A 17,391-nucleotide genomic window follows, 5' to 3' on the forward strand; every position below is an offset into this window, starting at 1 on the left:
TCCCCTTTTAAGACAAAAAAGTGCTCTTTACCAGACTCACTTTTCAAAGATGTCTAGACATGTAGGAAGCAAGCACTCCCCTACTGCCGACTACTAATGATCTATAACTGGACTAATAACTCACTAACTAACAATCACTCCCCTATTGCTGACTACTAATGATCTATAACTGGACTAATAACTCACTAACAAAGGATATGAACAGAATGTGCACACGTGGCTGCATGCAGCTCTTGCTTTGATCTCAAAACAAGCACATCCCGGTGCAGAGTACACCGAGTCCTGCCTGCCAATACAATGAATTCCGATGTGTTCTGCCTACAACAAAACCTCTTGCAGTTAGTTATGCATACTAAGTCTTGCATAGTTCGTTTTGTTTCGATATGTTACATTGAAAGTAGCTAATATTGCATTGATTCGATCACAATTCCCACAGTAGAGCGAAGCGTTGATAGTTTTAATTAAAGGGGGAAACTCTAAAATTGAATCAATCTTCAATCTCCTGCTTCTCTGCGAGGGCTGATGTTTCTTCTGTTTGGCAGTCCCAGTGAGCTACGCACGAGCGCAGCTTAGAGGGAACATTGATCCGTAGTGATCTCAACAGCACCTCATATGCAGAGTCCTGTGTCTGCTACGTAGGTGTGATAAAAGACTAGTCCACATCCTAGTGTATTTTGGTCTGTGTCCGGCTGTCTGCCTTCCTTCCATTGGAAACATATGGCGAGTCAGGAAACAAACATGGGATGTGGTTCAGACGGACACAACAGTGGAATAGGCTGTTCCTTTCTGCTGCATCACAATGTAACAACACACACACACACAGCTTTGAGTCAACCTAGCAGTCAGGGTAGCCTAGTGGTTAGAACGTTGGAGCTGACAAGGTACAAATCTGTCGTTCTGCCCCTGAACAGGCAGTTAACCCACTGTTCCTAGGCTGTCATTGAAAATCAGAATTTGTTCTTAACTGTCTTGCCTAGTAAAATAAAGGTAGTATAAAAAAAAGGTTATACCAGCCACGGCTCTGAATCAGCCTAGTAGTCAGGTTATACCAGCCACGGCTCTGAATCAGCCTAGTGGTCAGGTTATACCAGCCACGGCTCTGAATCAGCCTAGTGGTCAGGTTATACCAGCCACGGCTCTGAATCAGCCTAGTGGTCAGGTTATACCAGCCACGGCTCTGAATCAGCCTAGTGGTCAGGTTATACCAGCCACGGCTCTGAATCAGCCTAGTGGTCAGGTTATACCAGCCACGGCTCTGAATCAGCCTAGTGGTCAGGTTATACCAGCCACGGCTCTGAATCAGCCTAGTGGTCAGGTTATACCAGCCACGGCTCTGAATCAGCCTAGTGGGCAGGTTATACCAGCCACGGCTCTGAATCAGCCTAGTGGGCAGGTTATACCAGCCACGGCTCTGAATCAGCCTAGTGGGCAGGTTATACCAGCCACGGCTCTGAATCAGCCTAGTGGGCAGGTTATACCAGCCACGGCTCTGAATCAGCCTAGTAGTCAGGTTATACCAGCCACGGTCAGCCTAGTAGTCAGGTTATACCAGCCACGGTCAGCCTCGTAGTCAGGTTATACCAGCCACGGTCAGCCTCGTAGTCAGGTTATACCAGCCACGGTCAGCCTCGTAGTCAGGTTATACCAGCCACGGCTCTGAATCAGCCTAGTAGTCAGGTTATACCAGCCACGGCTCTGAATCAGCCTAGTAGTCAGGTTATACCAGCCAAACATCTCTTACACATCTGGGAAATGTACATTCAAAAGGAGACAGCATGTTGTAATACTGTCCTGAGCAGAGCACTGACCAGCAGACAGTCTCAGAATAGGACTGCTGTTCTAGGATCAGGTCCACCCAGGCTGTCGTGTAATCCTATTCATTATGATCGTAAAGAGAGAACTGATCCCAGATCAGTACATGTTTGTTAGAATATGGGCCCTGGTCTTTCTTTACTCATCAATACTTTAAATGTGAGTTTAACACACGAGTGAGTGTTAAAGAAAGTGCTCATTATTCATTCATGAAAAGTTAAAGCTCGTTTTACTTGCCTTTAGTAAACCTACACCGACTGTTCTCTTCTTACGAGGCTGTCTGTGCCCCGTCTCCTCTCTAAACTACAGGCCTATAGGTGACCCCAACAGAGCCAGACTCTTTCTATACTCTGTCTTCACAACGTATTCATACCTCCTGACCTATTCCACATGTTGTTACAGCCTGGATTAAACATGGATGAAATGCATGTGTTTCTCATCCATCTACACACAACCTCGTGACAAAATGGATGAAATGCATGTGTTTCTCATCCATCTACACACAACCTCGTGACAAAATGGATGAAATGCATGTGTTTCTCATCCATCTACACACAACCTCATGACAAAATGGATGAAATGCAGGTGTTTCTCATCCATCTACACACAACCTCATGACAAAATGGATGAAATGCAGGTGTTTCTCATCCATCTACACACAACCTCGTGACAAAATGGATGAAATACACGTGTTTCTCATCCATCTACACACAACCTCGTGACAAAATGGATGAAATGCAGGTGTTTCTCATCCATCTACACACAACCTCATGACAAAATGGATGAAATGCATGTGTTTCTCATCCATCTACACACACAACCTCGTGACAAAATGGATGAAATGCAGGTGTTTCTCATCCATCTACACACACAACCTCGTGACAAAATGGATGAAATACATGTGTTTCTCATCCATCTACACACAACCTCGTGACAAAATGGATGAAATGCAGGTGTTTCTCATCCATCTACACACACAACCTCGTGACAAAATGGATGAAATACATGTGTTTCTCATCCATCTACATACACAACCTCGTGACAAAATGGATGAAATACATGTGTTTCTCATCCATCTACACACAACCACATGACAAAATGGATGAAATGCAGGTTTCTCATCCATCTACACACACAACCTCGTGACAAAATGGATGAAATACATGTGTTTCTCACCCATCTACACACAACCTCATGACAAAATGGATGAAATGCAGGTGTTTCTCACCCATCTACACACACAACCTCATGACAAAATGGATGAAATACATGTGTTTCTCATCCATCTACACACAACCTTGTGACAAAATGGATGAAATACATGTGTTTCTCACCCATCTACACACAACCTCGTGACAAAATGGATGAAATACATGTGTTTCTCACCCATCTACACACAACCTCATGACAAAATGGATGAAATGCAGGTGTTTCTCACCCATCTACACACACAACCTCATGACAAAATGGATGAAATACATGTGTTTATACACCATGCTCAAAGGGATATTCAATGTCTTCTTTTTTATTTGTACCCATCTACCAATACATTTACATTACATTTAAGTCATTTAGCAGACGCTCTTATCCAGAGCGACTTACAAATTGGTGCATTCACCTTATGACATCCAGTGGAACAGTAGTGCATCTAAATCTTTTAAGGGGGAGGGGGGGTGAGAGGGATTACTTTATCCTATCCTAGGTATTCCTTAAAGAGGTGGGGTTTCAGGTGTCTCCGGAAGGTGGTGATTGACTCCGCTGTCCTGGCGTCGTGAGGGAGTTTGTTCCACCATTGGGGGGCCAGAGCAGCGAACAGTTTTGACTGGGCTGAGCGGGAACTGTACTTCCTCAGTGGTAGGGAGGCGAGCAGGCCAGAGGTGGATGAACGCAGTGCCCTTGTTTGGGTGTAGGGCCTGATCAGAGCCTGGAGGTACTGAGGTGCCGTTCCCCTCACAGCTCCGTAGGCAAGCACCATGGTCTTGTAGCGGATGCGAGCTTCAACTGGAAGCCAGTGGAGGGAGCGGAGGAGCGGGGTGACGTGAGAGAACTTGGGAAGGTTGAACACCAGACGGGCTGCGGCGTTCTGGATGAGTTGTAGGGGTTTAATGGCACAGGCAGGGAGCCCAGCCAACAGCGAGTTGCAGTAATCCAGACGGGAGATGACAAGTGCCTGGATTAGGACCTGCGCCGCTTCCTGTGTGAGGCAGGGTCGTACTCTGCGGATGTTGTAGAGCATGAACCTACAGGAACGGGCCACCGCCTTGATGTTAGTTGAGAACGACAGGGTGTTGTCCAGGATCACGCCAAGGTTCTTAGCGCTCTGGGAGGAGGACACAATGGAGTTGTCAACCGTGATGGCGAGATCATGGAACGGGCAGTCCTTCCCCGGGAGGAAGAGCAGCTCCGTCTTGCCGAGGTTCAGCTTGAGGTGGTGATCCGTCATCCACACGGATATGTCTGCCAGACATGCAGAGATGCGATTCGCCACCTGGTCATCAGAAGGGGGAAAGGAGAAGATTAATTGTGTGTCGTCTGCATAGCAATGATAGGAGAGACCATGTGAGGTTATGACAGAGCCAAGTGACTTGGTGTATAGCGAGAATAGGAGAGGGCCTAGAACAGAGCCCTGGGGGACACCAGTGGTGAGAGCACGTGGTGTGGAGACGGATTCTCGCCACGCCACCTGGTAGGAGCGACCTGTCAGGTAGGACGCAATCCAAGCGTGGGCCGCGCCGGAGATGCCCAACTCGGAGAGGGTGGAGAGGAGGATCTGATGGTTCACAGTATCGAAGGCAGCCGATAGGTCTAGAAGGATGAGAGCAGAGGAGAGAGAGTTAGCTTTAGCAGTGCGGAGCGCCTCCGTGATACAGAGAAGAGCAGTCTCAGTTGAATGACTAGTCTTGAAACCTGACTGATTTGGATCAAGAAGGTCATTCTGAGAGAGATAGCGGGAGAGCTGGCCAAGGACGGCACGTTCAAGAGTTTTGGAGAGAAAAGAAAGAAGGGATACTGGTCTGTAGTTGTTGACATCGGAGGGATCGAGTGTAGGTTTTTTCAGAAGGGGTGCAACTCTCGCTCTCTTGAAGACGGAGGGGACGTAGCCAGCGGTCAGGGATGAGTTGATGAGCGAGGTGAGGTAAGGGAGAAGGTCTCCGGAAATGGTCTGGAGAAGAGAGGAGGGGATAGGGTCAAGCGGGCAGGTTGTTGGGCGGCCGGCCGTCACAAGACGCGAGATTTCATCTGGAGAGAGAGGGGAGAAAGAGGTCAGAGCACAGGGTAGGGCAGTGTGAGCAGAACCAGCGGTGTCGTTTGACTTAGCAAACGAGGATCGGATGTCGTCGACCTTCTTTTCAAAATGGTTGACGAAGTCATCTGCAGAGAGGGAGGAGGGGGGAGGGGGAGGAGGATTCAGGAGGGAGGAGAAGGTTGCAAAGAGCTTCCTAGGGTTAGAGGCAGATGCTTGGAATTTAGAGTGGTAGAAAGTGGCTTTAGCAGCAGAGAGAGAAGAGGAAAATGTAGAGAGGAGGGAGTGAAAAGATGTCAGGTCCGCAGGGAGGGAGTTTTCCTCCATTTCCGCTCGGCTGCCCGGAGCCCTGTTCTGTGAGCTCGCAATGAGTCGTCGAGCCACGGAGCGGGAGGGGGAGGACCGAGCCGGCCTGGAGGATAGGGGACATAGAGAGTCAAAGGATGCAGAAAGGGAGGAGAGGAGGGTTGAGGAGGCAGAATCAGGAGATAGGTTGGAGAAGGTTTGAGCAGAGGGAAGAGATGATAGGATGGAAGAGGAGAGAGTAGCGGGGGAGAGAGAGCGAAGGTTGGGAAGGCGCGATACCATCCGAGTAGGGGCAGTGTGGGAAGTGTTGGATGAGAGCGAGAGGGAAAAGGATACAAGGTAGTGGTCGGAGACTTGGAGGGGAGTTGCAACGAGGTTAGTGGAAGAACAGCATCTAGTAAAGATGAGGTCGAGCGTATTTCCTGCCTTGTGAGTAGGGGGAAGGTGAGAGGGTGAGGTCAAAAGAGGAGAGGAGTGGAAAGAAGGAGGCAGAGAGGAATGAGTCAAAGGTAGGCGTGGGGAGGTTAAAGTCGCCCAGAACTGTGAGAGGTGAGCCGTCCTCAGGAAAGGAGCTTATCAAGGCATCAAGCTCATTGATGAACTCTCCGAGGGAACCTGGAGGGCGATAAATGATAAGGATGTTAAGCTTGAAAGGGCTGGTAACTGTGACAGCATGGAATTCAAAGGAGGCGATAGACAGATGGGTAAGGGGAGAAAGAGAGAATGACCACTTGGGAGAGATGAGGATCCCGGTGCCACCACCCCGCTGACCAGAAGCTCTCGGGTGTGCGAGAACACGTGGGCAGACGAAGAGAGAGCAGTAGGAGTAGCAGTGTTGTCTGTGGTGATCCATGTTTCCGTCAGTGCCAAGAAGTCGAGGGACTGGAGGGAGACATAGGCTGAGATGAACTCTGCCTTGTTGGCCGCAGATCGGCAGTTCCAGAGGCTACCGGAGACCTGGAACTCCACGTGGGTCGTGCGCGCTGGGACCACCAGATTAGGGTGGCCGCGGCCACGCGGTGTGGAGCGTTTGTATGGTCTGTGCAGAGAGGAGAGAACAGGGATAGACAGACACATAGTTGACAGGCTACACAAGAGGCTACGCTAATGCAAAGGAGATTGGAATGACAAGTGGACTACACGTCACGAGTGTTCAGAGAGTTAAGCTTACGTAGCAAGAATCTTATTGACTAAAATGATTAAAATGATACAGTACTGCTGAAGTAGGCTAGCTGGCAGAGGCTGCGTTGTTGACTATGTAGGCTAGTTGGCATTGGCTGCGTTGTTGACACTACACTAATCAAGTCGTTCCGTTGAGTGTAATAGTTTCTACTGTGGTGCTATTCGGGGCTAGCTGGCTAGCTAGCAGTGTTGATTACGTTACGTTGCGTTAAAAGAACGACAATAGCTGGCTAGCTAACCTAGGAAATCGCTCTAGACTACACAATTATCTTTGATACAAAGACGGCTATGTAGCTAGCTATGTAGCTAGCTACGATCAAACAAATCAAGCCGTTGTACTGTAATGAAATGAAATGAAAAATGTGATACTACCTGTGGAGCGAAGTGAAATGCGACCGGATTGTTGAGTGCAGAAGTTCTGTTCGGTAGACGTTGGCTAGCTGTTGGCTAGCTAGCAGAGTCTCCTATGTTAAGGACGACATAAAACTACACACTCTAAACTACACAATTATCTTGGATACGAAGACAGCAAAGACAACTATGTAGCTAGCTAACACTACACTAATCAAGTCGTTCAGTTGAGTGTAATAGTTGTGCTGCTAATCGGTAGACGGTGGACTAGCTAACGGTGGACGTTAGCTAGCTGGCTAGCTGCAGGGCAGTGTAGACTGCGTTAGGACGACGAAATACGATAATTACGCAATTATCTATGATACAAAGACGGCTATGTAGCTAGCTAAGAAGAAATTGCTAAGATTAGACAAATCAAACCGTTGTACTATAATGAAATGTAATACTACCTGCGGACCGAGTGCAGATGCGACCGCTCGCTCCAACCCGGAAGCAACAATAGGAGCCCTTCTTTGCAAGGCATTGGAAAACCTCCCTGGTCTTTGTGGTTGAATCTGTATTTGAAATTCACTGCTTGACTGAGGGACCTTACAGATAATTATATGTGTGGGATACAGAGATGAGGTAGTCACTCAAAACTCATGTTAAACACTATTGCACACAGAGTCCATGCAACTTATTATGTGACTTGTTAAGCACATTTTTACTCCTGAACTTCTTTCGGTTTGTCCTAACAAAGGGGTTGAATACTTATTGATTTAAGACATTTCAGCTTTTCATTTTTTATGAATCTGTCAAAAAAATCTAAAAACATGTTCCACTTTGTAATAATGGTGTGTAGGCCAGTGACAAACTACATTTAATCATTTTAAATTCAGGCTGTAACACATTCAGGCTGTAACACACCAGAATGTGAAAAAGGTCAAGTGGTGTGAATACCTTCTGAAGGCTCTTTAGGCTAGAGATTTTTAATAGGCCAATTGTTCTAATTTCAGTTGGGTTAAAGCTACAGTATGTTCCATCAAATGAGTTCTGTGCTTAGAATTCCTACATTCTGTAGCGACCTTGGACTAGAACATGTCTACCTTCCTCATCAAGATGTTGGAGTGACAGCTGTAAGAGCCTGGGTTCCAGTCCTGGAAGAACACTTTGTCCTCCCTGTTGTTTTCATTACTAACGGTTTGTCTCCCAGGTTCTACCAGATCCGTGCCAGTATGAAAGTGCCATCACGAGTCCCTCACAAAGTAGAGGCCAGTCTACTCCACCCACCAGGTCAGTTAACACACACACGCATTCACTTTCTCTCTCTCTCTAAAATGCTTTAGTTGTGTGTCCAACCATAAAGAAATCACCTTCTTTTGAATTATTCATTATTATTATTTGTGTGTCCATTTTCGGGAAACTTGTCTTGCATCTCAACAAATCACAGCACAGTAGGGATTAGTAGTTATTATTATTATTATTATTATTAATTTATTCAATTGACTTCTACTGGTGGGAATAGCTGATTTCTGGGCTCTGGGGTTTTTGTAAAGATGGAGTCAGTATCTGCGGCCTGATGGTAGGAGCTGTACTCCTGGTTGAGTGGGTGTGTCAGGTCAGTGGCAATTCTCACTCCTGCCCTCACTACTGTCTCCAAGAACAGCACTTCTATGTTCTTCAGAATAACACAATGTGGTTGTTTTAATAGAGATGGATAACTGTTTCTACCAGGCTTGGAAACACAATGTGGTTGTTTTAATAGAGATGGATAACTGTTTCTACCAGGCTTGGAAACACAATGTGGTTGTTTTAATAGTGATGGATAACTGTTAGTACCAGGCTTGGAAACACAATGTGGTTGTTTTAATGTCTCCAAGAACAGCACTTCTATGTTCTTCAGAATAACACAATGTGGTTGTTTTAATAGAGATGGATAACTGTTAGTACCAGGCTTGGAAACACAATGTGGTTGTTTTAATAGAGATGGATAACTGTTAGTACCAGGCTTGGAAACACAATGTGGTTGTTTTAATAGAGATGGATAACTGTGGTACCAGGCTTGGAAACACAATGTGGTTGTTTTTAATAGAGATGGATGACTGTTGTACCAGGCTTGGAAACACAATGTGGTTGTTTTAATAGAGATGGATAACTGTTAGTACCAGGCTTGGAAACACAATGTGGTTGTTTTAATAGAGATGGATAACTGTTAGTACCAGGCTTGGAAACACAATGTGGTTGTTTTAATAGTGATGGATAACTGTTGTACCAGGCTTGGAAACACAATGTGGTTGTTTTAATAGAGATGGATAACTGTTCTACCAGGCTTGGAAACACAATGTGGTTGTTTTAATAGAGATGGATAACTGTTTATACCAGGCTTGGAAACACAATGTGGTTGTTTTAATAGAGATGGATAACTGTTCTACCAGGCTTGGAAACACAATGTGGTTGTTTTAATAGAGATGGATAACTGTTGTACCAGGCTTGGAAACACAATGTGGTTGTTTTAATAGAGATGGATAACTGTTGTACCAGGCTTGGAAACACAATGTGGTTGTTTTAATAGAGATGGATAACTGTTGTACCAGGCTTGGAAACACAATGTGGTTGTTTTAATAGAGATGGATAACTGTTGTACCAGGCTTGGAAACACAATGTGGTTGTTTTTAATAGTGATGGATAACTGTTAGTACCAGGCTTGGAAACACAATGTGGTTGTTTTAATAGAGATGGATGACTGTTGTACCAGGCTTGGAAACACAATGTGGTTGTTTTTAATAGAGATGGATGACTGTTGTACCAGGCTTGGAAACACAATGTGGTTGTTTTAATAGAGATGGATAACTGTTGTACCAGGCTTGGAAACACAATGTGGTTGTTTTAATAGAGATGGATAACTGTTGTACCAGGCTTGGAAACACAATGTGGTTGTTTTTAATAGAGATGGATAACTGTTAGTACCAGGCTTGGAAACACAATGTGGTTGTTTTAATAGAGATGGATAACTGTTAGTACCAGGCTTGGAAACACAATGTGGTTGTTTTTAATAGAGATGGATAACTGTTGTAACAGGCTTGGAAACACAATGTGGTTGTTTTAATAGAGATGGATAACTGTTGTACCAGGCTTGGAAACACAATGTGGTTGTTTTAATAGTGATGGATAACTGTTGTACCAGGCTTGGAAACACAATGTGGTTGTTTTAATAGTGATGGATAACTGTTGTACCAGGCTTGGAAACACAATGTGGTTGTTTTAATAGAGATGGATAACTGTTAGTACCAGGCTTGGAAACACAATGTGGTTGTTTTAATAGAGATGGATAACTGTTAGTACCAGGCTTGGAAACACAATGTGGTTGTTTTAATAGAGATGGATAACTGTTAGTACCAGGCTTGGAAACACAATGTGGTTGTTTTAATAGAGATGGATAACTGTTAGTACCAGGCTTGGAAACACAATGTGGTTGTTTTAATAGAGATGGATAACTGTTAGTACCAGGCTTGGAAACACAATGTGGTTGTTTTTTATTGACCTGATATTTCTTTAATCTCCTCATGAAATACAGTCCTTGTTGTCCCTTGTTGTATATCTATTGTGTTTGAGTCCAGGAGAGTTTTGAGTCTATTATAGTTCCAAGATATTTGTGCTCAACTGATTCTATTTGAAGTCTATGTGGATGGGCCCGGTATCATCTTTTATATTTCTGAGGTTTGTCATTTCCTTTGTTTTCCCCCTTTTAACCATGTGTTTTCCTTATTTCTGTCCTGTAGTCATCCTGGACACCTCGATTAAACCAACACTTGCTGTATCATCTGCACACTTTACTGTTGCACCTTCTGGTGTTATTTGGGTGCAAACGTTAGTGTAGAGGGTGAACCGAACCAGCAAAAGGACACTGCTCTGGGGTACCCTTATATTGGCGGTTAGTGGGTTCTGATGTATTCACACTGAACCTCACTCTTCTGACCCGACTGGTGAGAGAACACCTGATCCAGTTGATGAGACGTGCGTTGATGCCCATGGTCACACGTTTGTTCACCAGAATATCAGGATGGAATGTGTCGAAAGCAGATAAAAACAAATCTACAAAATGTATTGTGGCATATGAACGTGGTTTATCCAGATCATGTAGATCTGATGGAGGAGGAAGACCGGTGCATCTTCAGTTCCACGGCCTGGTTTATATGCCAGCTGGAACGGGTCCAGTAGGCTCTCTGTGTGCAGGAGAAGGTGTCCCAGGACAATGGGGTCCAAACATTAGATTATCACAGAGGTCAAGCAGATGGGATGACCGTCATTCAGGGATTTGGATGATTCACTTTGTGAATGGGCACAATAGTTTAACTTTTCCAGATTTGGGCGCTTCTGCTGCTGTCCAATGACATTTGAAAAAGTATTCTGTACATGTTACACAGCCACTTACACTCCCTGATAACATCCCACTTAGACCATCACCGCCTTTTGCTTTCTGAGGATGGAGTTTGGAGAAGACCTGAAAGGCAACCTTTTCAGAGATGACTCTGGGATGATTCTGGGATGATTCTGGGATGACTCTGGGATGACTCTGGGATGATTCTGGGACTGCCATCCCATGTATTGTTATTTTCAAGTATGTTTTTCATTTTGAGTTTGTAATCCAAGTAGTTTTAAAACTCTGTTTAATGTTTCTTTGAATGGATTTCATCAGAGTTGTATCCACCCCTTGACCTTTTCCACATTTTGTTACATCCTTATTCTAAAATGGATGATATTTTTGCACATCATTTTTCAAAATGTACATATACGTATTCAGACCCTTTACTCATAATGGGTTCTGAGTTCTAAACTTGAAATATTGTTAATCATGAGGAAATGAGGAGTGCCACAGTCTGGTTTCTACACCAGAAGTGAATGGGTATCCGTAGGAGGAATGTATATGGTCGGGTCAATTAAGGGTGGATATGAGCCAGAGGCTTGGAATGTACTGAGTAAAGGAAAGACAATCACATGTTTGCAGTCACTGATAAGGGTGGAGAGATTTGGATTAGTGTGGAAAGGGGGCCGAGGTCAGGTCACATTAAAGGAGAAGGAACAGTACCTTTTGGCAGCGATTACAGCCTCAAGTCTTCTTGGTTATGATGCTATAAGCTCAGCACACCTGTGTTTGGGGAGTTTCTCCTATTCTTCTCTGAAGATTCTCTCAAGCTCTGTCAGGTTGGATGGGGAGCGTCGCTGCACAGCTATTTTCAGGTCTCTCCAGAGATGTTCGATCAGTGGCTGGGCCACTCAACGACATTCAGAGACTAGTCCCGAAGCCACTCCTGCGTTGTCTTGGCTGTGTGCTTAGGGTCGTTGTCCTGTTGGAAGGTGAACCTTCGCACCTGTCTGAAGTCCTAAGTGTTCTGGAACATGTTTTCATCAATGATCTCTGTACTTTGCTCTGTTCATCTTTCCCTCGATCCTGACAAGTCTTTCAGTCCCTGCTGCTGAAAAATATCCCCACAGCATGATGCTGCCACCACCATGCTTCACTGTAGGGGGATGGTGCCAGGTTTCCTCCAGACTTGACGCTTGGCATTCAGGTCAGAGGAGCTCTGGAGTTACCATCGTGTTCTTGGTCTCTTCCCTGACCAAAGCCCTTCTCTCCCGATTGCTGCAGACATTGTTTGATACCCTCGACACAATCCTGTCTCGGAGCTCTACGGACAATTCCTTCGACCTCATGGCTTGGTTTTTCCTCTGACATGCACTGTCAACTGTGGGACCTTTTGTATAGACAGCTGTGTGGCTTTCAAAATCATGTCCAATCAATTTAATTTATAACAGGTGGACTCCAATCAAGTTATAGAAACATCCTCAAGGATGATCAATGGAAACAGGATGCACCTGAGCTCATTTTTGAGTCCCATAGCAAATGGTCTGAATAGTTATGTAAGTCAGGTATTTCTGTTTTTTTTTTGGGGGGGGGGGTTGCAAACATTTCTAGAAACCTGTTTTCACTTTGTTATTATGGGGTATTATGTGTAGATTGATGATTTAAAAAAAATCCATTTTAGAATAAGGCTGTAACGTAACATGTAGAAAATGTCAAGGGTGTCTGAATAGTTTCAGAACACACTGTATGTAGTCAGTAATGGTCCCATTCAGTTCCTCAGTGTTTTTGTTTGTCACATAATACCCCCCAAATTATACAGTCAAAGCAGCCTTTTAATAACATGTCCATATTTATTTCAGACCAATCCTTCACCTACGTTATCCAAGGTTTTTCAGATGTAATGTTCTGTTTGTAAAGATGTGAGAGCAAGATGGAATTATGATCCGAGTCCAAGTTGTGCTGTATGCTGTCTAACCATTCGTTATGCTTCATTAATTAACAGGGATGTTTTCTGATTGCGAGTGTAGCAGGTTCCATATTGTTCATCATTTGGGAGGGTTTTGTTTAAGTTCTTGGTTCTCCTTCAACATCTTTTACTATGAAGGGAATGATTAGGCCAGACGTTAACCTTTCTAGCGCAGGGGTTACGCTAGCGGAACACCTCGACAACATTCCGCTGAGAAGGCAGCGTGCGAAATTCAAAAATATATTTTTAGAAATATGTAACTTTCACACATTAACAAGTCCAATACAGCAAATGAAAGATAAACATCTTGTTAACCTGTTGCGACGAGCAATCCCGTATCCGGGATCCTATTTATAGCCTCAAGCTCATTACCATAATGCAACGTTAACTATTCATGAAAATCGCAAATGAAATGAAATAAATATATTAGCTCTCAAGCTTAGCCTTTTGTTAACAACACTGTCATCTCAGATTTTCAAAATATGCTTTTGAACCATAGCTAAACAAGCATTTGTGTAAGAGTATTGATAGCCTAGCATAGCATTAAGCCTAGCATTCAGCATGCAACATTTTCACAAAAACAAGAAAAGCATTCAAATAAAATAATTTACCTTTTGAAGAACTTCAGATGTTTTCAATGAGGAGACTCAGTTAGATAGCAAATGTTCAGTTTTTCCAAAAATATTATTTGTGTAGGACAAATCGCTCCGTTTTGTTCATCACGTTTGGGTAAGAAAAAACATGAAAATTAAGTCATTACAACGCAAACTTTTTTCCAAATTAACTCCATAATATCGACAGAAACATGGCAAACGTTGTTTAGAATCAATCCTCCAAGGTGTTTTTCACATATCTATCGATGATAAATCATTCGTGGCAGTTTGGTTTCTCCTCTGAAGAAAATGGAACGAGCATGGACCTGGAGATTACGCAATAATTTCGACGGAGGACACCGGGCGGACACCTGGTAAATGTAGTCTCTTATGGTCAATCTTCCAATGATATGCCTACAAATGGGGGGCGGCAGGGTAGCCTAGTGGTTAGAGCTTTGGACTAGTAACCGGAAGGTTGCAAGTTCAAATCCCCGAGCTGACAAGGTACAAATCTGTCGTTCTGCCCCTGAACAGGCAGTTAACCCACTGTTCCTAGGCCGTCATTGAAAATAAGAATTTGTTCCTAACTGACTTGCCTAGTAAAATAAAGGTAAAATAAAAATAAAATAAAAATACATCACAATGCTGCAGACACCTTGGGGAAACGACAGAAAGTGCAGGCTCATTCCTGGCGCATTCACAGCCATATAAGGAGACATTGGAACACAGGGCATTCAAAACCTGGACCATTTCCTGTATGAAATTTCATCTTGGTTTGCCTGTAGCATTAGTTCTGGGGCACTCACAGATAATATCTTTGCAGTTTTGGAAACATCAGAGTTTTTTCTTTCCAAAGCTGTCAATTACATGCTTAGTCGTGACAAAATATCTTGTTTAAAACGGGAACGTTTTTTTATCCAAAAATTAAGAGCGCCCCCTATCTCGAAGAAGTTAATCTACCCATCGTGGACATCATGTTACACAATACATGTACGTTTTTGTTCGATAATGTGCATATTTATATCCAAAAATCTCAGTTTACATTGGCGCCTTACGTGCAGTAATGTTTTGATTCCAAAACATCTGGTGATTTTGCAGAAATACTAATAATAAACATTGATAAAAGATACTAGTGTTATTCACAGAATTAAAGATAGACTTCTCCTTAACCTCTTGCTTCTACTCGGGATGCTTGCGTCCCAACTAGAGCTCTGGAAATGCAAATGCACTACGCTAAATGCTAATAGTATTAGTTAAAACTCAAACGTTCATTAAAATACACATGCAGGGTATCGAATTAAAGCTACACTCGTTGTGAATCCAGGCAACAAGTCAGATTTTTAAAATGCTTTTCGGCGAAAGCATGAGAAGCTATTATCTGATAGCATGTAACACCCCAAAAGACCCGCAGGGGACGTAAACATTTACATTACATTTACATTTAAGTCATTTAGCAGACACTCTTATCCAGAGCGACTTACAAATTGGTGCATTCACCTTATGACATCCAGTGGAACAGTAGTGCATCTAAATCTTTTAAGGGGGAGGGGGGGTGAGAGGGATTACTTTATCCTATCCTAGGTATTCCTTAAAGAGGTGGGGTTTCAGGTGTCTCTGGAAGGTGGTGATTGACTCCGCTGTCCTGGCGTCGTGAGGGAGTTTGTTCCACAATTGGGGGCCAGAGCAGCGAACAGTTTTGACTGGGCTGAGCGGGAACTGTACTTCCTCAGTGGTAGGGAGGCGAGCAGGCCAGAGGTGGATGAACGCAGTGCCCTTGTTTGGGTGTAGGGCCTGATCAGAGCCTGGAGGTACTGAGGTGCCGTTCCCCTCACAGCTCCGTAGGCAAGCACCATGGTCTTGTAGCGGATGCGAGCTTCAACTGGAAGCCAGTGGAGAGATCGGAGGAGCAGGGTGACGTGAGAGAACAAAATTAGCATTTCGGCGTTACACAAACTGCACAATAAAATAGAAAACAGTCATTACCTTTCACCATCTTCTTTGTTGGCACTCCTAGATGTCCCATAAACACTATTGGGTCTTTATTTCGATTAAATCGGCCCATATAAAGCCAAGATATCGTTATATGTAGACTGTGTGATAAACGAAAAAAACATAGTTTCAAAACGTAACGTCATTTTTTAAAATTCAAAAAGTCGACGATAAACTTTCACAAAACACTTCGAAATACAAAGAAACTCAACGAAAATATCCGGTCCTAGACCTAAGGAAATACGGTGCCCTGCATGTGTTTGACCAAGAAAAAACTTGAAGGGAAATGACAAGACTCTAGACACCGTGTGGAAGCTGTATGTACCATATGAGTTCTGTTATACTCAGACATCATTCAAACCGTTTTAGAAACTTCAGAGTGTTTTCTATCCAATACTAATAATAATATGCATATAATAGCATCTGGGATAGAGTAGGAGGCAGTTCACTCTGGACACGCTATTCATCCAAAAGTGAAAATGCTGCTCCCTATCCCAAAAACTGGATCCGTGATACTATTTTCTAGTGTAGGTGACCACCTATAAAAGCTAGCTTGTACGGTTGATTCATTTGTCAGAGAGGTTATTTCAAAGGGCAGCAAGCTGAGAGATGGTAAATATGATATGAAGCTCTCCTCTAAATCACCTGGTCTGATTTTGTGCGTTCCAGAATGGTGATGCTGTCTCTTTTAATGTGCAAGGTGGCGTTCATCTAGAGTTCCAATGTGTGAGTTGAATATCCATTTGAACTGACAGTGAAACTCTTGGTTGAAAGACATTGAGGGAAGCCCTTCAGATGAATGTGGATTTGGTCTACTCCTCCATTGGGTTTTGTTGTTGGTTTGGAGTTGGCAGAGTGGCAGGACTGGTTGATCTCACAAAACCAGCCTTGTTCCCAGCTCTTTTCCTGGCAGCCTGGAACAGTCACAGCTCATCCCTGTCCTGGTCTGCACTGAGAGGAATGCCTTTGCTCCCTCCACTCCAGCCTCACAATACGCTGTGTTCTGTCCCCCAACAACCAATCCTCCTGTCACAGTGAGGATTAAGAGGGGACAAAGGAGGATGAGATTGCAGGATGCTCCAGTGTTTTCTGCTCTGAGCCTGATAGGAGTCAGTGAGAGGCTGAGAGCTTTAGCTGAGTGGGATTGGTTCTTCCTCAACCCTGGGGTTTCTAAGTGGCCTATTAATAGGAGGCCTTGTCTCTGGTCTCTTGCTAGCCAGGTCTCTCTGGCATTGGTAGTACACCCAATTGACTAGAGTTGGTGTTATACTTTAAGTGGTGAAAAGGGCTAATTCCCCAAAATGGGGTTGTTTCATTTTCAGCAGAAAGCTGTTCCATGAGCTTGTATTGTATTTTCCACCAGCAGTATGGTGTTTTCCTGCCTGGGTTGGTGGATTCCTGTTCCTCTCTGGTCTTTCCCTCCATGGCTGATCACATAGTTGCAGGTTCTGTAGTGCTGTTAGTCCCTCCACGGCTGATCTCATAGTTGCAGGTTCTATAGTGCTGTTAGTTCCTCCACGGCTGATCTCATAGTTGCAGGTTCTATAGTGCTGTTAGTTCCTTCACGGCTGATCACATAGTTGCAGGTTCTATAGTGCTGTTAGTT

General features: G+C 44.1%; 1 protein-coding gene across 1 annotated transcript in view; it reads left to right on the forward strand.

Annotated features, from left to right (window-relative positions):
• The window catches only part of fam135a (family with sequence similarity 135 member A), a 64,854-nt gene that overhangs the window by 11,061 nt on the left and 36,402 nt on the right, over positions 1 to 17,391 (forward strand). The window contains exon 3 of the mRNA XM_065023047.1: positions 8,088 to 8,167. Coding sequence (XP_064879119.1) covers positions 8,088 to 8,167 — 80 coding nt within the window. The remainder of the gene's footprint in view (positions 1 to 8,087; positions 8,168 to 17,391) is intronic.

Source organism: Oncorhynchus nerka, linkage group LG10 (assembly GCF_034236695.1).
Source record: "Oncorhynchus nerka isolate Pitt River linkage group LG10, Oner_Uvic_2.0, whole genome shotgun sequence".
Lineage (NCBI taxonomy): Eukaryota > Metazoa > Chordata > Actinopteri > Salmoniformes > Salmonidae > Oncorhynchus > Oncorhynchus nerka.